This window comes from Rissa tridactyla, chromosome 3, assembly GCF_028500815.1.
Source record: "Rissa tridactyla isolate bRisTri1 chromosome 3, bRisTri1.patW.cur.20221130, whole genome shotgun sequence".
Classification (NCBI taxonomy): Eukaryota; Metazoa; Chordata; class Aves; order Charadriiformes; family Laridae; genus Rissa; species Rissa tridactyla.
This window is the reverse complement of record NC_071468.1, coordinates 67,143,438-67,168,073: the sequence shown is the minus strand read 5'-3', so window position 1 is coordinate 67,168,073 and position 24,636 is coordinate 67,143,438. Positions and strand designations below refer to the sequence as shown.

The 24,636-nt window shown below is 37.8% G+C and overlaps 1 protein-coding gene across 8 annotated transcripts in view; it reads left to right on the top strand.

The window, feature by feature from the left end:
• Nucleotides 1–24,636, top strand: part of LAMA2 (laminin subunit alpha 2) — a 376,025-nt gene that overhangs the window by 253,761 nt on the left and 97,628 nt on the right. For 7 of the 8 annotated variants that reach the window (XM_054197441.1, XM_054197436.1, XM_054197440.1 and 4 more), the window contains 9 exons: nucleotides 819–962; nucleotides 3,700–3,879; nucleotides 4,652–4,840; nucleotides 4,933–5,171; nucleotides 9,884–10,001; nucleotides 14,406–14,540; nucleotides 15,188–15,312; nucleotides 18,711–18,797; nucleotides 19,682–19,875. In XM_054197441.1, the coding sequence (XP_054053416.1) occupies nucleotides 819–962; nucleotides 3,700–3,879; nucleotides 4,652–4,840; nucleotides 4,933–5,171; nucleotides 9,884–10,001; nucleotides 14,406–14,540; nucleotides 15,188–15,312; nucleotides 18,711–18,797; nucleotides 19,682–19,875 (1,411 nt within the window). The remainder of the gene's footprint in view (nucleotides 1–818; nucleotides 963–3,699; nucleotides 3,880–4,651; nucleotides 4,841–4,932; nucleotides 5,172–9,883; nucleotides 10,002–14,405; nucleotides 14,541–15,187; nucleotides 15,313–18,710; nucleotides 18,798–19,681; nucleotides 19,876–24,636) is intronic. The other variant, XM_054197439.1, reaches the window with a different exon arrangement.

The following is a 24,636-nucleotide window of genomic DNA, read 5'->3' as shown; positions in this document are numbered from 1 at the left end:
CATGTGGAAATGAGGGTTAAAAAATCCTTGGGGATAATGTTGGTTTTCTCTATAAGCTTTGGAAAGTTGAATTTGTTTTTTAGGTTGGCTTCTTCACATTACTCTCAAGAGGAAAAAAAAGCAGGGGGAGGAAAAGCCAACCAGTTCTCTCATGTTGATGAATTTTTTTAAATACCTTGGTCTCAGTATGAAAATGGTTTTAAAAGGCTATGCATAAATTATTGTGTATCTGGCGCTATCTGGTATAGCTTTTTATTTGGACTAATTGAAAAATGAAAATAAAAGCATTGACATTACAACAGTGAAACATTTCAGCCTTGTTAATGCTGGTCAATGATGTGGAAAACAATCACGAAGAGAGGAAAGCTTTTCTCTACAATATTTCCATTAAAATGTGTCAAGAAGAACATTTAGTACTGTACCTTAAACACGCTAACTTGTCAAAACTAATTCCTATTAAACAAAAGGCTTGATTATCCCTGGCAATTTCAAAAGGACATATTTTTTTTTATCAATCAGTTATTGAGCACGTCATGTGCAAAGTGCCATTTGATTTTTCTGTGCTTACAACTGTCAATATGAAGCCAGTATCCATTGCTCAGAGCTACTCAGTGGATACAAATGCAAATGCCTCAATTACATTAATTGTATATGTTTCCATACACACACGATAAGAAGCTGGAAAGTTCCTTGAATATTTCCTTACACTTATTTCTTTCTGTTATTATCATTCCTGTATGATTTTCTTTTTCTTATTACTACCTCAAAATGAAGCTTGCTTTTTAAAAAAAAAAATAAAAATCTTCTCTCTCTTCCAGGTTAATGTGGAAGGTGTCCACTGTGACAGGTGCAAGTCTGGTACATTTGGTCTCTCTGCCAGAAACCCACTTGGCTGCAGCAGTTGCTATTGCTTTGGCCTGACTACGCAGTGCAGTGAGGCAAGGGGGCTGATTCGCATGTGGGTGAGTAGGAAACTGCTGAGCCATGTAATGCAATAATGCTGTTTCCTGCTGGCATCTTTTAGTCAGGCACTGAGAGGTAGCTAGAAAGCGGCCAAACAGTCAAGCAATCATTTTCCTCTTTATACTTTGAAAAGTGGAGAGAGCGGTATGTTCCATTAGGCAATCAGGGTCAAGGCTTTAAGAGTAAATAAGTAGATTAGAAAACCAGTGATAGAATAGCTGATGTCAAGCCAAAGTAAAGTTATTAAAACTCAGGGAAGGATAAGCTAATCATGTGGGGAAATTATGCAGTCCAGTGCATTGTAACATAATCCCTGGTATGTGATACACAGTTTACCCAGGTGTATTCAAGGGTCACAGGTGCTTGTTGTCCAACATAGATTTCCCTGTTTATTTTCATTGTTTTGTTTGGGGTTTTTTGTTTTGTTTTTTATTTATTTTATTTTTAAAAAGAGCTTATTAAAGCTCTATTTAAATCCAAGAATGGTAGGGTATAATCCATCAGAGCAAAAAAAGAGCTCTCCACCTTTTTGTGGAAGAGGGCCTTCAGACCTATGCTGGACTGACAAATAAGGTAGGCTGGATGTCTCCATTTACCTGTACAATCAGTGCAAAACACACATTGAGACCACTGCTGTCTGTTGCTGCTGTGCGAGCTCCTCAGTTACATTCTGGAGGAGCTATTTCTAATGGAAAATGACTAGTTCAGTCATATCTCTGCTAGATATGAGAATGGTCAGTCATATCTCTGCTAGAAAGCTTGTCAACCGTAGAGGTAATGTCTGCCTAATTCAAATCAGCCAAAGCCCCTGACTTGTCATGCACAAGCATCAATTGGATAAGGATACTTCAGGCTGGAATTAAGGTGTGATCTCTTAATAAAGAGTTCATATCTCTTGGTTAAAGGAATATGAATAGCACCCATTCTCCCCTTCATTATTCAGTCCAATAGCACCTCTTTCCCTTTCCAGTGGATGAAGTGATTTATCGTGATCTGACCCAGTTTTTCTCATTATTTCAATTTTGCCCATCATATGCTGGTAGGCTGGAGATGAAAGGCTGTAAAAGGCTGACAAGTTATAAAATTTAATCAACTTCCATGACAGCAACAGTTCTGGAAAATCGTGCTTTGACCCTTGTGGCAGCACAAAGCAGAAACATAGTTTAAACGTCCTGATTATTTTGTGTCTCCTGATTAATTTCCTTTCCTATTTATGGTCATATCTAAATAAGTGCATGTCCATGTCTCATCTAGGTTTTGGAACTCTGATCTATTTCAGAACTGATTCAGAGTTGTAAACTGAGTTTACAACTCGGGTTGAGACTGGGTTCTGTCTGCTCAACCAGTTGAGATTGGTTTCTATCAGCTGCTGGTGACTATTTCAGATACTCTCAGGTGGTTCAAATGGCATTAGACATGTTTCAACAAGCAAATCATAGAATCATAGGATGGTTTGAGTTGGAAGGGGCCTTAAAGATCATCTAATTCCAAACGCCCTGCCATGGGCAGGGACACCTCCCACTAGACCATGTTGCTCAAAGCCCCATCCAGCCTGGCCTAGAACACTACCAGGGATGGGGCAACCACAACTTGTTCTAGTGCATCACCACCCTCACAGTAAAGAATGTCTTCCTAATATCTAATCTAAATCTACCCTCTTTCAGTTTAAAATTGTTACGCTCGTCCTATCACTGCACTCCCTGGTAGAGAGTCCTTCCTCATCTCTCCTGTAGGACCCCTTCTTGACAGTAAGGCAAGGCTAATCTGAAATTCAAATATGTTGAGCACTTTCTTGATGTCTAAGGTAGTAAACAGTAAAATAAGGTTATGATAGGAACTCAGGAAATCTCACTTAGGGCTGGCAATGTTAGGAATGCTTCCATGTCTGTTCAGTCTGTAGATGCTGCTGTAAATGGAAATACCAAGATGCTTAAGGTACAGTACAGGGCCTGGTTGATTCCTCATTACCCGATCCCTGTCTTGTGAACAGCGAGTTGATGGGATGACTGTTTTCTTTGTTTTCCTCACTCTTTGGGAGGAAGCAATTTTGATACCAGCCCTTTGCATTTGTTCACATGCTTCCTGTGATACTTTCATCTGCATGGAATTACTAAGACTCTTATTACAGTTTTTGATCAAAATAATGATTTCTATATAATGCTATTGAGACTTTTTCAACAAGCCTAAGAAAATTACAAGTATCTAAGTGGCATCCTTATATTTTTCATTAAATCTGAATTTAGAGTTACAGAAACCCTGAGCCCTTGCTCTCTGCGTATTGCGCGGAGAACACTGAGCTTGACTATTGTGTAAAAGTGCCAAGGGATCAGGCATCGTGTTCCACAGCCCCAGTGATGTATAATAAGTGTTGCTGAGAATTATGCTTCTTCATAAGGTACATTTCTTACAATATGAACAGAGCAGGCCCGAGACTGAAATAGCACTATGAAAATCACTTGAATAAAATTCTTGGGATCACTTGCTGATGAATCTATTTTAACCAGTGCTAGTCTGTTCTTTGTTAACATGAGGACAAGGTACAAAAAGCTCGAGGGGGAAGTAATTATTATCACTGTTTATACCTGAAGGAGTAATAAGACTGTTTTGTGACAAATCGTTCATGACATGAGATGAAATTACCTAGAAATAATTTTTTAAAGAGTTAGAATTTAAAGACTAACATTTCATGGGGAAAACAGACTTGATATTCTTTTTGATATTTTTAAATATGTGTAGGTTACCTTGAAGCCAGAGCAAATGATTCTACCACTGGTGGATGAGAAGCTTCAGCGCAGCACTCTTTCAGGGATTGCATTCCAGCCTCCTGAAATAGTAGCAAATATAGAACAGGTGATGCAGGATCTTCGGTCAGAACCTGTTTACTGGAGACTTCCAGAGCAGTTTGAGGGACGAAAGGTAAACATAAAATTCCACTGAATACTGACATGGATTTATATATATATTTTATTTTATATTTGTATTTTGCAATGCCTTTTTTCCCTTCCAATATGCATGTCATCACACACTGGAATGTACTTCAAAAGAAAATAAATGCCATTCCATTATTAAAAATTATTTGCTCATTATCATGGAAATTCATGTCTGTAACATAAACACTATTTCAAAATATATATTTACAGACAGTAACATGTAATATTCTCCCACAAGATAGATTCTCTCACAAGAATGTTATTTGAAAAATTCAGCTGCATTCATGTAATAAAACACTTGTAACTTTTTGTTTCTCCCCATTTAAAAACAAAACAAAAAAAAGCACCTGATCTTTTTAAGTTACACCAGAGAAAATGGTTCAAATAGCCCCCTTTTTGGATATTGTTATGCGCTTCTGTTATGATTTATTTTGCCCTTTTGATGTTTCTTGTTTTGGCTTGGGAAAGTTTAGATATTTCTTTCTCTAAACACAAACTTTGGGCAGCACCAAGGCACGTATAAAGAAATAGATAATATTTTGGTTTCAGTGTAGTACAATAACAAATTGCTGATGGGTATTTTTTAACACAGCCCTTGCCCCCAGAGAGTTCTACAAGCATGTATTGCTATTTTCTACCATACGCACATTCATCAGACTGCACACAGGTGCAGAGTGTATCTAGCTCCTACATATGCCCAGGAATTTATTTTTAGCTAACTGAGATTTCTTTTTGTACTTTGTGTTTTGCACTGTTAGTTGACCGCTTATGGAGGGAAACTGAAATATGCAATCTACTTTGAAGCACGAGAAGAAACAGGTTTTACTACTTACTACCCACAAGTCATCATAAGAGGTGGGCCCCCCACCAATACAAGAATTATTGTCCGGCATATGGCTGCCCCTTTAATTGGGCAGCTGACAAGGCATGAGATAGAGATGACAGAGGTAATGTTTCCATCTGCTTTTTTTACCCAAACTTAAGCACCCGGTTCTTTTAAATACTGTTAACAATCTGTTTTTTTATTACTGTCTTTTAGCATGAATGGGTATATTACGGTGATGACCAAAGACTCAGAAACACTGCGTCCTGGGAATATTATCATGATGACTCAGGTGTCAACAGGACGGTGTCCCAGGCAGATTTCACATGGAAGTATTATGGAGATGACTCAAGGCCAAGTAGAGCTGTAACCCGGGAAGACTTCCTGAGTGTGTTGTACGATGTTCATTACATTCTCATTAAGGCAACTCATGGCAATATCATGAGGCAGAGCAGGTAACTATTTCATGCAGTGGTCTGAAATAGCGCAGTAGTCACAGATAACCTGATAGAGCTTCCCAGCAGAATTTTTGTTCATAACATAAGCTATAAGCAGTTGCTAGGAAGAACAGAAGGAGTTAGCATTCAGCATAGCAGAAGATAACAGGAGACGGAAAATTTATTCAATAGAAAATTTAAATCTCACTAGGCAAATTAAATCCTTATTTTCAGGATCCTAGAACAGAAAACACATTTAAGTACATGCATCCTGAAACAAACCTAAAGTATATTTGAATGAATGTCTACTTTATCAAAACATAATGCTGTAATTAAATATAAATGTTAGCATATGAAGGACTTTTCTCTTGCAAGTGGGAAATGAGGTAAAAAGTCAAAGATGAAAGAGTATTCCTTTCATGAAATGCTACTTAATCAAATAGATTAGGGGCAGATATATTCAACATTTTCTTTTCAGTTTATTTGTTAATAAGTTAGATGGCAAAATAAAGATGACGCTTACTAAATTTGAAGTGGACACCAGGCAGCAAGATGAGAGGAATAATACAAAAATCTGCTGCCAATCTAAAGGCCAACTATAAGATTTTTACACTGTGGAAGGAGCAGTCAATTGAACAAACAAGGAACAACTGCTTAGTTACTTATTCAGAGGGATCTGTTGTTTACTACGTATCACCAGGTGAACATGATTCAGTACTGATATTCTTGTTGAGAAATGCTAATATTCTATCTGCATGTGTAAACAGATATGGCCTGCAAAGTGCAAAACATTAATCTTTTACTTCCACCCAAGACTAGTGAAGCCTAAGCATCAAGTTTTGGTTACTGGAATTCAAGAAAAAATTATTAAAGTGTTCAGAGGATAACAGTAAGCATCATCACAGGCCAGAAAATATGATCTGTGAGAGAAGATGTAAAAAATATCTAATTTAGAAATTTGAAATTGCCTTAAGATCAATAAAATGTTGCCACAAAGAGAAAGAAATTAATCAGTTCTTTGTTGCCATGGTGGGTAAATCAAGAAAGAACTGAGCTTAAACTTCAGCAGCAAATATTCACATTAGACACGAGAGAAAAGTTCCCGGGAGCAAAGAAGTTCTGGAATAGATTACCTAAACTATTCCTAAAAAATTTTGATAACAGATTCACAGAATCCTTTGCAAGCAGAACGTGTTAGCAAGGACAAAGGAATAATTGAAGATAAACTCCAAAGGTCTCCAGAGGTCCTTTCTATGATTCTGTCATAAAAGTGAAAGGCTAAAATGATTTCTAGATTTTTAGGTCACAAATAGGTCTATAAGAACATGACTTCTGGAGTTCATGATGGTGAATAGTAGGGGCAGATACCATGCAACATTGCAGCATTGTGTGACAGAAAACATAGTCATTGTTGCTGCTATTGTCTCTAGTTAAAGTCTATCATTTACAGAAAGTATTAATCCAACTTGCACTGGCTAGATGCTAAATATTAACAACAGATGCCATAAATGTTTTACATTGGTTTCATTTATTTTTGGAATATGCAATTTAGGATATTGTATTACAAGCACAGGGAATTCCTGTGGAAAGAGATAGGGAAGTAATTCCAGTGCGACATAGAAAATTTGAGAAGCATAGCCATGTTTTGTGTCGGTTTCTCCCTTCCCTTCCCTTTATGCACTATAGATCCTAATCTGTTTGTGGAAGCAAAAACTGAAGACTGTCTATCTCAGCTCAAACAGCATAAGTTATGAAAATGAACCTTGGTTTTCATGATTTTGTTCTGAGATGCATATGACCATCGTGACTGAACTAGACCTGCAGTGTGATACACCACCATTTTATCAAGGCTACCTAGTAATGAGGCATATAAGAGAAGAGAGGAGGACCTTTCAGTTTTTAGGGCAGGGTTGCAAGGTGGCACTTAAAGAATCAAAATGTATTTTTACAGCATTGCATTTCAGAATTTCAGACATTTTAGATGACAGCAGGACTTAGCAAAGAGTTCATCTGTTCTGGTAACTCTCCATCTGAAGTCATAACCTTGCATATCATACCGTATTGGATTTTGGAAGTGGTTATGTTACAATAGATTTTTATGATCTGTCTAGTTACATAGTTAACATTCATCATATGGCATCTGAGACTTTAAGTAGAAAATAAAGAGCAGGAAAACATTACTATTTTTTTCAAGTTAGCACCTTGAATGATTTCAGAGAAAGTTTTGCTTAAAACCACAAAATAAATCCCCCAAAATGTTTTTAAAGGTTAGTGGAATATTAGCTTGCGTTAAATATTGAAGGCTTTTATTAAAAGTAGTCTGAGACCCTCTAAAGGACAATATTTATGCTCAACTTTAAACGTATGTTTGAATTAAGTGACTTATAATAAAGCATTTGTTTAAATAGAGTGCATTGTGCTTTCTAAATAAGGGCCCTGTTCTAATCTAGTAAAGCTTCTCTTTCTACCTGACTGTGCATAGTCGAAAAGTATAAAGAAAAAGAAACTGTGGATGGAAGGAGGAAAATATTATCTATGAAGTCTCTTTTAATTTTTTGAGGTTTTTAATAGTGCCTTAATTTCAACTGCAGAGCTTAAAAGCTGCAGATAAGTGATAAACTACAGGAAAAGCATTTTAAATAAAGTCAAAGCAGCAGCAGCAGTTGGAAGCATAAAAATAGCCTAGTTCTAGCGTTAGCGCTGTGTTAACTATATAGTTTAGGAGCAAAGCTAATGTTGTTTCTTCTTCAAAGCTGCAGCATTACTGGTGATTTAGAGATTTCTGCTCAGAATTCAAAGCCAAACATTTTTCTCCTATATTTTTCATTTTGTTGCCCTCATTTTCACATTCACTGCTGTAAATTGAAACATTTCTTTTATTAGATTTTGTTTTGCTTTTCAGGCAACTGGGACGTGCTAATAAATTAGTTTGAATTGGAAGTATGCTTTCAATTTCACCGTGAATTATTTCAATATCCCTGACACTGATCAGGTAGCAGTTGTTAGACTTCTGCCTATTAGACATGTTCCAAGAATCAACCAGGCCTGACCTTCCTTAAGTAACATTTTCACACAAAAAACAGGTAGCTTTGTGGGCCCAGAGTATATTATTATGTAAATATGGCTTTCTGACAGTAAATTGTTTGTTTGGAGCACACAGACCGTTGCCTCAGCCTTGAAGATGATGGGGAGGCAAATTTCATTTTGTTTTTGCATTGAATGTACAGAGATTTCAATATAAGCTTACACTGACATACCAGATCTGAATGGGTTTGCCTTCTTCATTTTCAGTCTTCTGTTTTCACCTGGCTTTGTTTGATTGGGGGTTTTTTGTTCAATTTCCCTGCTCCACTGAACCCCTTTCTTCAGGTAGTAAGGAGGGAGCACAGGGTTTAAGTTACTAGATGATTTGGGGATTTTGCATTGATACAAGGTATCAAGGGGTATGGGTCTGGTCACCTAAGCACAATCACAAAAGTCTTACCTAGTTCAGCCGTGGACATTTGCTTTTCCTCCAGTCATCCTGACATTGGTGCCAATATGCAGAAGAAGAGCATCACTCAGTCACTCCGTAATCAAGGTGTGTGAGTAGATGGACAGGCTATGAGCGTGAGGAGGAGTTGAGCAGTTCTTTGAGCTCCTCTGCATTAGCCTTGTGCACAGACACTTAATGAACAGACTCTAGCAGAATTATCGACATTTATTCAGCTAGTTAATCACACATTCTTCAATATTTTCTTTTAGTTTGGCAATATATTTGAAGCTTTAAAATTTACGCTATTCTACCCTTTTTGTTTCTCAAAGACAGTAAGGGGTTCCAGATCATAGCATTCATTTAAACAAAGTAACAACCCCCCCAAATAAAGAAGTAAGCTAAAAGAACAGCATTGTGGTACATTAGGATTAAGTGTATTTCATTAGATATTATGTTTATTATCTTTGTCCATGGTGTACTCAACCCTATTTGGCAGGTCAGCATGCATGCTGGAAAGACAGGGAGTGGTTGAGAGGCAAGGATATTATTATTAATACAATTAAACAGATGTTTGGAAAGTTAAAATGTCGGAAGCTTTACCATGAAACAGATCCCTTTCTGATACTAGCAGATGCTTCTGTAGTAGGATTTCTTGTTTGCTTTAAATTATTTGTTTATGTGTCTAAATGATATTAAGGGAAAGAAAAAAAGGGATATCTGGTTACAGATCTGAAAATTCCTGCTAAAAAGGCAAATGTCCAATGGCTTTGAAGTCTGCTCTAGAGGTTGTTAGGTTGCTTTAGTTGCTGAGGATAGATTTTATTATTTTTTTTTAATAGTTGCCTCATTAAAAGCTCATTTAGTGAACAATTTTATTGCCATACCTATAAGAATAATGAATTGGAACTGCATTTAGCATGTGACTTCAATTTCTTAATGATTTCCTCCAAATGAAGAATCAGATATGAGCTTTTGTTAATAGTTTGGCTGAAAAAAGATTAAAAAAAGAAATAGAATCAAGCAGGAGAGAAAAGTCAGTTACAGGATTGCCTAGAAATAGAAGATGAGACTGGAGGAGGTGGTAGCTTTGTTTCCTTAGGAGAAACAAAAATAGTGCCGTTTGTCTGCTGTAGATCAGGAAGACTAAAACCAGCCAAATAAGACCATTTTCTCCTATGCCAGCTGACTATGAACTAACTGGGTTTGAGTTAGTGCTTGACTAATCTCATTAGAGATGTTTGCTCCTTTTTTTCAGGATTTCTGAGATCGCCATGGAAGTTGCTGAAGCCGGCACTGTGTCTGGGATGACTCCTCAGGCTTACCTGATTGAGAAATGTGACTGCCCATTGGGTTATTCTGGTTTGTCTTGTGAGGTACAGTACTAACCTGACTTCCAGTAAAAGTCTTTACGCCTTCCTTGGTCCATTCATTAGTAAGGTATGATAAGTAATTAGAGTGTGAATTCATTTAATTGACAACAACTCTCCCTTAATTTAATTAATTACGTTCTTTCTCTCTCAGGTATCTCTCTCTCAAGAAATTTAAGCACTTCTTTTTGCTTTAGGCAAATGTGACACTGAAACCATGGGGATAACTCAAATATTTAGAATTCAGGAAAGTGATATTTATTGGGTCAGCATCTCTGAGGCTGTATCGCGTGACTGATGCTGATAGATCAAGAATTTTTTGACAGATAAAGGTGTAATATTATTGTAATGTACTGTGTACAACAGATTGTACTATGTTGTCATGTTATGGTAAGGCCACGATACACAAAACAGTTATGATATGATATCTTCCAAAAGGCTGATCTATATGCATCACTTTATCATGACCACTATTCACAGAATCTGTGGAGGAAAACAAAGGAAACCCGTATGTCAAATTAAAAAAAAAACCAAAACTGATTGATTGATTCTATAAATTATTGTTAGTTGTAAGTAAACTGCAAATTAACATTTGAAATAGTGGATAGTCAAAGGTTACATACTGCTTATTCCTGAAAAGTTAAAGATCTGACAGCTGAATGAAATTCACCAAATAAAGTATAAAAACAAATGTTATTAAAATTGTAGCACCAAGCACTCTAAACAGAGCCACGCATAATTTTAAAACTCTATTCTGTAAAGGCTTTCCAGATTTTTAAGTTTGCCTTGTTTGCCATTTATATTCCTATGTAAAGTCTTAATAGCTGTACGATTGATTGAAATACTTCGTTTTGAAAAAAAGCTAAACGGCATTTCATTATTGATTTCTTAAATGTTTGTGTTATAATGAATAACTCAAAAAACAAAATTTAAAAAGAGAAGTCATGTCAAAAGCAAAACTTGAAATAGTGCGTTCTGAACAGTTGGTCAAAAAGGCAGTTCATAGTTGAGAACCTGTAGATTCCTCAAATCGATCTTTCCTCTTGAAGCAGTTCCAATAGCATGCCTTTGCGGACTAACGCTAATAGGATGAAGGTCGTCCATTTTGTTTTCATTTTGCATGCTTGACTGCTCAAAATAGCACTGAAAACGCATTAAAAATGTATATGAGAACCATTCTGAAGCATGTCTGTGCTTCATGAAAGAAGCGTCGTGAACGATGTTTTCAAAGCTTTATGAAATGTCATACTGCACATGTTCAAACTGTCAGTTTTATGAATACTTATCATTTATCCAAGTGGATCTATGCAAATACATTCAAAAAGGGCTATTGAGTTCTGGCAAATATCTTTCCGTTTTACTCCCTTACAATTATTCTTCTTCCAGTGCTGATCTAGGACTTCCATAAGATCTTGCTCAGTTTATACACAAAAACTTGCCTCCTGTCAAATTTCAGTACCCTTATGTAAGCAAGGGAGCTGCTTGAAAAGAGGAGCAGAAATTCTGGAACATGGTCCAAATAGCATATTTTGCTTTATTCTCAGAAGTAGTCAAATCAGCGTGTCTTATAATAAAATAAAATAGATCCAATACTAATGGAAACTAAACTGTTTGTCCTGAATTGTTGATTTGGTAAATTTATAAGTCATGGAACACTGGGAGAAAAGTGTAGGTCAACTAAGCGAGCTTGGTGCTCCCTATACATGTACAATATTTATTTTTTTTTCTTATCTAAATATTTTTCATGATGATGAGTGCATGTTTCAAAGGTGCCCAAGTTTTACAGAAAATCAGATGACTCCTATGCTTTTGTAAAATGTATCTTATGATAGGCACCAGAGAAAGTGTTTAAGATGTAACACTTTGCAGAATAGAACTTAATATTTTTGACTGTATGTGCACTCGATGATGAGAATGGCGGGCTTTCTCTTTTCAAACCAGCATGTTTTTATTATTGAGCAGGACTAGTAATTCCAAATGCCTTTGTTGCAATTGCTAGGTGGAGGTAGCAGGGAGCAACACTTCGATTATTCTGCAAATCCCTCAGACATCTTGACTATGTGGAATCTTGTAAAGGGTTCCCCCAAGCTAGCAGTGGGAAAAAACTGGGAGTGAGTAAATGAAGGGAAGGCTGCCTTGTGATCTGTGAGAACTCTGCTCCCTTCAGATGTTATGCAGGATCGTGTTAGGCAGCCAATGAGGCAGCAGGAGCAGTGACTTCATAGGAAATGTGTGCAAAGAAGTGAATGAAGTAATTTTCTTTGCATGCTGTTTTGATAACGGCATACACCTGAATGCATGTAAGTACATAGATGAGAAATCAATGGGCTCCAGCATTTGCTCAGAAGTACAGATTTTTTAAAAATTACTGTGACAAATTGAATTTTCAAAGGGAAATATATGATAATGTAATTATAACTTTATTTTAATTCACACCCACTAGGGGCTGGAATAAATGTCTCAGTTGCAACCTTCATACTTTGCACTTAATTGTGCAATCTTCACATGCTTATAACTTACTTTATTTTTAGTGTGCACAGTGAAGGTTATAGTATGTTCTGTGAAGGTTTATTTAATTTCAGCAGGAGAAAAAAGCATCTGATATTCAGGCATTTTTTAAGCAAATGCTAACAGGGTATATGTATCTATTTCATGATTTATCCTTTAATTGCATTGTGAGGACTATGTGCACAGCAGTTTTTACTAGAAGTGTCATTTATATCTTTTTTTTTTTTAACCCAGTAGCAGGCTGGAAAAGCAGTGGCAAGAGTTTCCCTAATGGTTACTTCTGAAAAACTTCCAAGCTAGTAATGAAAAATGTGGTCTGCTTCATCTTTTGTCTGTGTCCTGTTTAATCTCAGAAATTCTTAGATCAAAGTAGAAGAGCGTCAATAGCATATCAGAAAAAACAGTTAAGAGATTAGATTTGTTTGAGGATGTAGCGTATATTTATATCCTGATTGTAACGTTACTCAGAACGTGTAAAGCTGTGCTTTGTACCATTTTATGCTTGGACAAGGAGTCTTCTGGGGATGGAGAGGGAGGAAAAACATAGGAAATTGTAGTAAGAAAAGAAATTAATTTGAGATTATTTATCTAAATTGGAATTCTTCACAAACCATGAAAAAGCAGACAGACTGTTTCTATGCTTCAGGGATCATAACGTAGTCTAAATCAAAATAAAAGGGAAAAAGCAGAAGTGAGTTAGATTACTTGCTTTGTGATTCAAAAGAAAATAATTGTGTTTATGCTTTTTCCATAACTTAGACTCCTGGAGGTTTTGGCAATGATTATAAAACTGTCAAAGTGGTGTCGTATGAATAGAATCTAGCATGTCAGCTAGTACTTGACTGAAGAATCCTGCTTTTGATCATTAAAAGTTACTTACACCAGATTCTCTTTTATTTTATTTTGCATCCTTATTATTGCTGTGTGAAAAGTGTACTACTCACATTCTTTCCAAAAAGCAGAAATCATGGTCAACAGTAGGAAATTGCCTCATCAGACAGCCTTCATAGGCTCCTAGCACCACTAGATGGTGGGATTTATACATGGGAGGAGTGACTTCTCTGTATGCACTTGCCCCTAATGGTCTGAATTATCAAAATGGTCCTGTTTGTATTTTTATGTTGTCATAGCTGTGTGCTTTCTGGGAGCTATGTAGACACTTTCATACATTTGCATAATAAGCCTGGAATAAAGATCAAGTGCTTGATTTTAGATGTGTTAGCTTTGCTAGTAATTTTTGCACTGCTCTCAGAATTTTATTGCCAATCTAGGGTAGAGGACACTTAGTGACAGATAAATTTGATTTGGGGCTAATAGTCCTAAGAGATGTAAAGCCTTTAATATTTGGAATTCTTTACTTTTATGATCTATAAATAATAGCTATAAATAATGCAGCCATGCAACCAGTTTTTTGATTATTATCATCATTTGGATTTTGCTTGTTATCCATCAGGTGGTATGAAGGCAGACAGTAGCTTGTCAAACCTGAAAAAACTCACCAAGGGCAAAAAAACCCAGAATCATCTTGCTTGCTCTCCACAGTCCATGCAAAAAATTTATTTTGAAAACAAACCTTGCTCTTAAGAAATGAAAAGGAATGATGCTTGATGCACAGTGAGAACAGTGAGGTGTTCTGCATCTGAATGAAAAGTCACACAAGCTGTAATATGAAAAGCCTGGTGCCAGTGCAGTGCTCCAGGGATTTTTCAGCAATGTTTCCAATTAGGTTTGGCTCTTGTTATCTGTAGAGTACTGTATTTTGTTTGTAACACAGCTGGAAGCCTGTCAGGTTCTTTTCAGAACTTGTAAAAACTGGTAGATTGGAAAAATAAGGTTGCGACGCTCCACGTTCCTAGTCCACTCTGTAATGGTCTGTTTTCTTCTGCATCTTTTTTATGGTAGTCATGCTCTCCAGGATTTTATAGGCTTCCATCTTCACCTGCGGGAAGGACACCTGCTCAGCCCTTAGGTGCCTGTGTTGTATGTCAGTGTCATGGACACAGTACTATGTGTGACCCTGAAACATCGATTTGTCAGGTATTATGTTTCTGAACTTACGCACTTGGTTAATCTTAATGTAAAATTCATAAGTTGTGTAACTAATCTAAAAAAATAAAGACACTATTTTAGTCCAATTTTGCTTAAATAGCTTAAGTGTCAAAGGGAGGGTCAAAAAAGCAAACCATCTGCCTTTAAAGTTTTCCATTCTGATTTTCTAGAGTTCAGACTATGCAGTGCTTTATTGCCGCTGAATTACTATTTGTGTAAAAAGAAAAATGTCTTCAAACTAAAGAGGCAACGTATCATGTGTCATGCAATATACACAACGCTGCTCTTATAGGTAACGATGTGTGTGAGCTGATACATTAAGACTGAATTTTAATTGATTGTTTCTCCTGCTTCAATGGCTGGAATAAAAGAGGGAACGAAGGATGAATGGGATAAGAAATTCTGTAGGATACATCTGGCTAGCTACAGGCCTCCATTCTTTCTCCTGTAAACCCATATATAATTCATCAGGCATTTGATAGATGCTTAAAGCAAGCAGTCCCACTGCGAATCATATCAGGGAGAGAGAAATTATGAATTGAAATAAGTTTGAATCCCTGAGGCTGGGAACAAATTGTTGCCAGCTTTCTTGTAATTATCAACTACAGCTTTCATTCTGTCTCTTTCCTCTGCAGAATTGTCAGCACAATACTGCTGGTCACCACTGTGAGAGATGTGCGCTGGGATTTTATGGCATTGTCCAAGGCTCTCCGAATGACTGTCAGCCTTGTGCTTGTCCCCTGTCTATTTCTAGTAACAAGTAAGTAAGCAAACTCATGATGCAGAATTAGTTTCCAGCAAGCAAGAGCTTTGTTTTGGGCTCACTGTGTCCTTTTTTAGATGACTACAGGAGCACTGCATCATGTAAGCCATACTAAAAAGTTTCGTATCTGCTTTTGCTAATTGATCTTCCTTTAAAAGTCGGAAATTGCTCCCTTGCTAATTTGTGATGAATAAATTAATAAGTGTGAGAAAATGCAATACTCAACAGATAATGAATGTGTATTATAAAGGTATTCTCACAAATGAAGCTAGAGCAGAACTCAAGTACAATATAGCCACAAGGGAGCTGTAAAAAGTCTTATGCTCATATATTATGTTGGTATAAATGTGTTACAGTGCCTTTCTTGCTCCACTGTGGAATTCATTGATTCCTTATTTAATGTTACATGAGTTTTAGGCAATTTGAGAAAGATAGAATAATCTAAAAGCAATACAGTTATTGCAGTGTAAATTTTATTGGTTGCTTTATGCTAATGAGCCTTGCCATGGTGTCTCCGCATGTGTTCCCAACAGATGATAGTTTAGCACTTGAGACTTATTTGTTGTTTTGCTGAGAAGCTCTTAATGATATTTGGAATCATACCATAGTACTGCTCTGAAAAGGTTTGTGTTTCATTATTGTTCTCTTGAAAGGTTGGAAGTGTTCCTTAAAACCATTTTTCTGTGCTTTGTCTGACCTTTAGGATGTTTTAGTGAGTATTTCAGCCAGCATATCTGAGAGGACGTTTTTTCTTCTTCTTCTTTCTTCTTCATTTTATCATTTTGGGGTGGTCTGTAGTTTTTTTTTGAAGGAGGGAATCCCTTTGTCAAACACATCATGATCTTTCATCCACAGCAAGTGTTTTTAAGAAGACTTCCAAACCTCATAAATATCAAAATGAGAACAACCAAAACAATTATAAAAGTGGCTTAAAGAAATACTCTTTGTCTCAGAAAGTTATAATGTCATCTTAACTGCAAGTTTTTCTGAGTTGTACCCTTTTTCATTAATTTTTTTTGTAATGACTTGATTATGTGTTTGACCTACTATTATCAAGAAAGGACATTCAAGTTGCGAAGAACAAGATCGAGCAAGCTTCTCAGCTTTGCACATCAGCAAAGACACTAGAAAAAACTCTTTCTGTTACTAGCAGGCAGTAGGAAGTGCTGAAAATATTGTTCGATCCTATTTTTTTCTGTCGTTTAAGAACCCTTAGTTGCCCAGAAATACAGGTGTGAGATCAGAAAATGAGCAGGACTCTTCACCTGGGTGGTTATGGCACCCTGCTACAAGAATTTAGGCATTCTCCACGCTGTGCTCCAGAAATCATTTCAATATCTTATCTAAAAGGTACCGTAAAACACAGGAAGTGGGTGTCACTGAAGTGCCCTACAGTTGAGAAATGTGTGGACTCCAGGTAGTACGTGTGTCCTGGGTGCGCACTCAAATTGCTGAGCTGCCTGAAGAAGGGAGAGCAAGCAAAGCACCAATACCTCATGCAGCCACACGGCCTGCGCGGCTGCAGATGTTGTCAGGGCCTTTTGTGTCATGCTCACATAAAAGTGATCATGAGGCTTATTGGTTCAAAAGCCTTCACAGGAGATAACTGAATAGCACCTGGTTTGAAATTAGTAAATACACTTAATCGTGACATAGTCATCCAATTTCTCAGTGCTGTTGAGAGAGAGAGTCAGATCTGAGCATGTCCAGAAACAGAACTGCTTGGGTTTTATAGACCTTAACTCAGATGTCTCCTGACGTCATGGACGGGATTTCTACTTCTGTTAGCCATCAACAATTTTGGTACCTGTATAGTAAATACAGGGACAGACAAATACACATCTCACCCATATTAAAACTGAAGGAAACCACCATTGGAGGGAGGGCAGGGGAGAAGATGTTTCAAATGTGTGTATATGTCTGTCTGTGCATCTCCATTTTCCACTGCTGATAGAGGATGCCTGAACAGTTGGCTTAGACCACATGCCCGTCTTTTAGATGGATAGGCCTACGTGGGATAGATCCATTCCATAAAGCTACAGAATTAGGTGGAAAAAGAGGGTATCATACCTTGGATTTGTGTGTGTTGTGCAGCTCAGTGAAAGCTCTTCAAGAAACTATTAAGGAAAAAAAATTTTAACTACCTGCAGCTATTGTATAGTAGTTGATAAATCATAATCTGCATGAAATGCAGATAGCTAAGGAGCGATCTCATTAGCTTATCATGTCATGGCTGACATAATAATATTTGTGAATATAGTGCAATTATTTATGAAATTTTACAAAACTCTACTAAGGTTTTAAATACTATTTTTATACTCCTGTACAATCAGCAGTGAGCTTCAAACATGATGAGCTAAAAAAAAAGATCAGAGAGAATGAGTTGTTCCTGGGGGTGTGGATCTATTTTTATAGAGTTGAAAATGTGTTGGATAATGAGTTTGTGAGTAAAAGATCAATTTGTTTACCTTTTTTTTGCAACGGTGTAATTTTGTATATTCATTCAAGCCCCACTGACTTAATGCATTATAAGCAAGTTAGAGTAGGATGCTGACTGTACTGTACCAAGAAAGAAATCTAGGCTCACCTCTGTGCTTTTCTGGTTCTTCTTCCACAAAGAGCTGAGAGTTTTACAGTATTGCACCATTTTAATATTTAGTTGTGTATCTTTTCCCCTACCTGCACTTTTTGTTTGTTTTAACTGTCTGTGCAGGCACTTAATGCACTAACATTCCAGCAATGTGCTACTTTGCACAGTTCCCATAGGTACACACTGCAATCACTAGTTATTCATCTATGTCATGGCTTAGTGAAAATAAATAAAATACAACCCCTCCCTGATCACGAGGAAGGTAGCTTTTAGGAGTTTTTTCTCTGTAGACCAGTCTTTTCTCTTCAGTATGTCCTTGAGATCATCTGACACTGCCTTTTTGGAAGATTCCACGTGTTTATGACTTTGTTTCCTTTCTCCTTCTTTATGTCTTACCTTTGAGTAAACTCTTCCCAGCTTATCTCCTTTTATTCAAACTAAAATTAAATCAGACTGGAATGGATGTTTGTTAACTCAGTTTCTTAATCTTTTGTTTCACGGTGAGTGACAGCACCATTCAATCACGCAAGCCTACAGCGTGGGCATTGTTGACTCCATCCCCTCTGATACGACCCCTCGATGATTCTGCCCTTCCAGCATTTGTCTAAATTGTGCCAGTATCACAGCATGGCATTCATGAAATTCTTAATAGAAAGGAGGGATCTCCCACAGGTGTTTATAAACAGATAAGAGACTGTTAACCATTTACATTAAAAGTGGAGCTTACCATGGGCCCTTCTGCACGGCTGACTAGAGTGAAATGATGCAATAGAGTGGAAAAAGTTTTTTATTTGCTTTGTTTTAGTTTTAGCCCTTCTTGTGTTGCGGAAGGACCTAGTGATTACCGGTGTACTGCATGCCCACCTGGATATGAAGGCCAGTACTGTGAAAGGTAGGATGAATGGAAAAAGAAGAAAGAGGGGCAATGAAAGACAAGCAAGACATAAAGGAGGGCAACATCCTTCGATACTATAAATGTATATTTACTAATGTATAAATACGTGCCTTCAGATAAGTTATTTCCTCTTTATATGTTGTTAAAACTCAGCCATTATAGGCAATTTTTATGGACACCCACTGGAAATTGATAATCAGTGTTGTTTATATCACAGATATTGTCCTAGTCTTACTTTCTGATTTGTGGGGTTTTTTTTCCCCTGGGCCTCAGAAGTTAAACTGAAAAATATGAAATTTATCTAAAATTAGGTACCAATCTTATAGTGTGCCTTAATGTCCCTCATACTCTTTGTTCTAGTGACTGTTATGTCTTCATGGGCACCGACTGTGAAAGACATTTACATATAAACATATTAATGACCAAATTGCAAATTAATAACCTAAAGAGCAGCTGTTGTCACATCCATAGCAATGCTATGGGATTAAGATGATCAAAATTAGCAAGTGTCTACTATGAGATTTCACTTCTAATGCAAAACACAAGTGGCTAGTCTATAGACCAAACATTGCTAATGTAGAAACCTTTTTGTCACGGTATAATAGAAGTTTAACTGAAGGGGTGTGGAATCACTTTTGCATAGTCCTTTCATCCAGACTGTTCCATGTCCTGGTTAAAAGTTATTATTGGTTTGTTGGACTGTTTGCAACATTCTTCCCTTTACAAATGCGTACCGAATGATAAAGCACCAAGGATTTTTTTAATGGTTTGTGAATGAATGTTCGTATACATTTTGTTTACTATCTTGCCAAGTATTCATTGTAGTCTCATGTTTATGCGCCTCAGTTGGCCAAACCTGGTTTTGTATTTGCAATGTCTAGATGTTCTTCTGGCTACATGGGAAATCCACAGGCTCCGGGAGGCTCGTGCCAGGAATGTGAGTGTGATCGATACGGTTCCCTGCCTGTTCCCTGTGACCCTGTCACTGGACAGTGCACTTGCAAGCCTGGATTCACAGGGTGGAAGTGTGTTGGCTGTGAACATCGGCATGCACGTGATGGCATGAAATGCATTTGTACGTATACTAATGTCATTTTGGAGAATTTTTGATTGTCTCTGTCATATTTGAGAAATTCAGCCCTGCTTTGTGCATCAGCCAGTTGCGTGGGTTTCTTTGAAAATAGCTGCCAGGTTTCTTACTACTTTGACATTCTGGTCCATTTTTTTCACAAGCCTTGAGATGTTAGGAACACTCTCGATACTTCTTAATATGCTCGCTGAAAATTGACAACAAAGCTTTGAAGGATTTCTTTTTGTGGGTTTTGAAGTCTGTTATTTTGCTACGGTTTGTCACTGCTGTTGTGACAATATTGGCTTTCAGTGAATTTTTTAGTGTTGTCCTAAATGTCTAAGCAGCAATTGGAATGCTCTATGCCATTAGTCACTCACACAGTTTTTATGAAGGTTTGCTTGGTCATGTTGGTTCCACAACTACCCGTTGGAATTTAAAATACATAAGGAATGGCAGTACAATATATCCAAGAACAAGGAATTTCCTTTGTTTAAAATAGAAAACTAACAGCCTAAAACATCAAGTTACATTTTACAGTACTGATATCTTTGCCCTCCCTTCAGTTTTCATATGTACCAAGTGTCTTGTCTTTTAGTATTGTTTGTAATTTTCTTCCATGAAATTGGATAGTTTTTGTTTTGAGCCCACAATCTCATTTCCCATGATATTGTATGCTTATGTCTTATCAAAAAAATTCAGGTAGCAAAACCTTTCTAGAACACTTAGTAAATCCTGGCTGAAATAGGGCATTTTCCTCTCTCCCATCTCCCCCAGCTGAGTAGGAACTAATTTTATTGTCATCTTTTCTTTTTTTTCTCTCGATGCTGTCGTTGTTCATTTTAAAGTAGAGTGCAGATAGGGATCCCGTAAGTCCACAGTATATAATATTTTCTAATATGTGCATCTTTGAATATATTGGCAAGGCACAATGAATTTGTTTTAATGTTTTACCTGACTTTTATCTGATATAGGACTTTAATTGTAGCTTTTTAATCTTGGTGGTTTTGTTGGGGTTTTTTTGCCTATGTGAGGCAAGTAGATACAAAAAAAAAAAGGCTTTTCTTTTTATTTTCACAAAATACATCAAGTCTTTACCTCAATACCCAGAGGTGTACCGCTTTCTAATATTAAAATCAGCTAGTACAGCTCAAACAAATTGCAAACATGTTAAAAGCAAATAGGAAAAATAAGGAAACTGAAGAAGTGCTGAAAATAGTTGAAGGTATCATATCAGTTAAATGTGGCTTCTTTGAGTGATTAAAGAGGAAGATAGTAGGCATGTAGAGTCAGGGACTACACAGTGCAGAACATTGTTTCACTCAACTTAATGACTGTGATCAGCTGTCAGAGTAATCAGGATTAGCAGAAGTAAGCTTCTAAATGTGACTATTGAGTTCAGTGCTTTTGCATTACTCCTGATTCCCAGGTACAACTCTTCATTGAAAATTAATGGAGAGATTACTGGGAATATAGACGTAAATACTTCTGTATTATTGATAATATGGCATTGGTTCATAGAATCATGGAATGGTTTGGGTTGGAAGGGAACTTAAAGATCATTTAGTTCCAACTCCCCTGCCATGGGCAGGGACACCTCCCACTAGACCAGGTTGCTCAAAGCCCTATCTGGCCTGGCCTTGAACACTTCCAGGGATGGGGCATCTACAGCCTCTCTGGGCAACCTGTTCCAGTGTCTCACCACCCTCACAGTAAAGAAATTCATCCTAATATCTAATCTAAATGTACCTTCTTTCAGTTTAAAACTGTTACCTTCTTCCTATTGCGACACTCTCTGATAAAGAGTCCCTCCCCATCTTTCCTGTAGGCCCTTTTAGGTACTGGAAGGCTGCTAGAAGGTCTCCCCAGAGCCTTCTCTTCTCCAGGCTGAACAAGCCCAACTCTCCCAGACTGTCTGTCTTCACAGGAGAGGTGCTCCAGCCCTCTGATCATCTTCATGGTCGTCTTCTGGACTCGTTCCAACAGGTCCATGTCCTCCTTATGCTGGGATCCCCAGAGCTGGATGCAGTAGTCCAGGTGGGGTCTCACCAGAGAGGAGTAGAGAGGCACAATCAACTCCCTCGACCTGCTGACCACACTTCTTTTGAGGCAGCCCAGGGTACGGTTGGCTTTCTGGGCTGCAAGCTCATATTGCCAGCTCATGTTGAGCTTCTCATCAACCAACATCCCCAAGTCCTTCTCCTCAGGGCTGCTCTCTATCCATTTTCCGCCCAGGCTATATTCATGCTTGGGATTGCCGTGACCCACATGCAGGACCTTGCACTTGGCCTTGTTGAACTTCATGAGGTTTGCATGGGCCCACCTCTCAAACCTGTTCAGGTCCCTCTGGCTGGCATGCCTTCCCTCCAGCGTGTTGACCACTCCGCACAGCTTGGTGTTGTTATCAGACTCGATGAGGGTATACACAAACCACGGTGTACTCATGCACTTGGTCTTCCCGGTCAAGTGGCCTGTAGCAGACCCCCCCTGTGTTGTTACGCGTCCCTGCCCTCCCCTTAATCCTGACCCATAAGCTCTCAGTTGGCTCTTCATCCATCCACAGGGGAACTCCATCCACTCCAGCTGGTCCTTGACATAGAGGGCAACACCCCCTCCTTGTCTCCTCTGCCTGTCCTTCCTGAAGCACCTGTATCCTTCCATTCCAATATTCCAGTTGTAGGAGCCATCCCACCATGTCTCTGTGATGCCAATGAGATCATAGCCCTGCAGGCATGTACACATCTCTAATTCCTCTTCTTTATTCCCCATGGTATGTGTGTTTGTATAGAGGCATTTAAATTGGGCCTGGATGAAGCTGACTTACTGTCTGGAGTGGCTGGAATTCCTTTGTGCTGCACCCCAGGTGCTGTTCTGGGATCCTTCTCCAGGCTGTGGGCATCTGTTCCTGGAAATGGCACCAGCACCAAACTGGTAGGAGTGGGATGGATTGAGGTTCCCCTCCTTTGGCAGCTTTATTTTAAAGCCCTCTTCATGAGCTGGGCAAGCCTCTGACCGAAGATACTTTTCCCCTTCTCTGACAGATGGACCCCATCAGCCCCCAGTAGATCTTGTTTCTCAGACCGAGTCCCGTGTTGTGCCTTTTGGTTGATGAAAAGCTTAGTGTACTTAAAGGAAATAAAATTCTAATGTCCTGTTTGATTCTGACCTATAATAGCTCTTAAACTCTTATTTTAAACTACAGCAAAATGAATGAAAATAGAGTAAGCAGCTACTTTGCAGAAATAACTACGCTTTGGTTTCCATTTTGTGGCCTACATGTCAAGGAGAACTGTAATCATGAGTTAAGTCCATAACTGTTACAGCAACAAAATTTTAAAGTAAGGACTTTGTTTTCCAGAGTGGCATCTAAATGAAAATGACTTAATTTTTCAACATCCTGAATACTTGTTACATTATTCCTAGTACTAGCCATTGTTTTCAATCTCAGGCACTGCTTAGTATGGTTTTTACTAGTCATTTACCTTATCAATATTCTGAAAAGTCTTTTGGATATCCAGGATAGCAGTTTCTTTGTACAAAACAGCTTAACTGCAAGTTTTCATTTGTAACAGTTTTCCAGTTTGTTAACTATTTCGTTGTGTGGATAATAAGGTTAAAAATCCTCGCTATGAACGGGAAAAGCTATGTGCAGGCAAATCAAATTTTCTACCTTTTTGCTTTGAAAGATGTGGTTCGCTATAATCTCTGATTTAACTGCAACATATTCATGTACCAGTATTGAAATGTATCTACACTACCTGTAGTGATATTTTTATTTTAACTAGATCAGCAGTTTTCACCATAAAAATGGCCCTTTGTATGTGCATATGGACATTTCATGTCATCGCTAAAAGTGAGGAATAAAATGAAAAGATTTCTTTCCTTTAGTCATAAAAATAGGAACCACCTATAGAAACAAATGGGAGGTATGTTAAGTCTCCCCTGCCACAGGAACTAGTCTGTTACTATTGACACCACATCAATTACATCCACGTCTCAAGTTGCAAAAACTGCAGTTCAATATTTCAGTAGACACTTTATGCCTGTTTGCTCTCACTGTATGATTTTCACTTTGTTTAAAGGTTCCTTAACCCCTATATTACTCCAAACCCACCTTTACTAATGCAGGGCAATACCCTTGACGTGGCAGAACACCAGCCCGATCAATAAACCATTTACGTTTGTAGCCTGTGGTGGACAGAGGGGCTGTGGCAGACAAGCATAGACTTGGTGGGAATTTGCCCGTGGTTAACACTGCTGAGTGTGTCATAGGCTTCAGAGTACAACTGTTTTCTTTTGGTAGGAATTCATTGCTGCAGCCCCTAATTGCTTTAATAGTCATTGTGCTGTCAAAGAACCACTAGAAACACCTGTTGGGGAAACCCTGAAGCTTTCTTCCCTTATTCCCACAACATTTACCTGTTCCAATCTGAGTTGAGATTGGAGAATTTGGTGAGAATGCAGCTGAGAATTTGGTCCTGTATACAATATATTTTTACTTTCATGTATCAACTGCTTCCACAATACTCACTAAATTCCTTCTGATGAGCTTCAGCTCTAATGAAACTTTAATATTAATAATAATAGTGATTAAGTACCCTTAATGTACAGAAAATTAATGCCATATGCAGAATCCTGTTGGCATTCAATATTTCAAATGAACTGTATGCACGTATCTACTTTTGCTCATTTGCAGAGTTCCATTTCAAATACTGCAATTGCATACTACCTGTCAGAAGTGTAAAGAACCCCTAGTTAGGTGGTAAA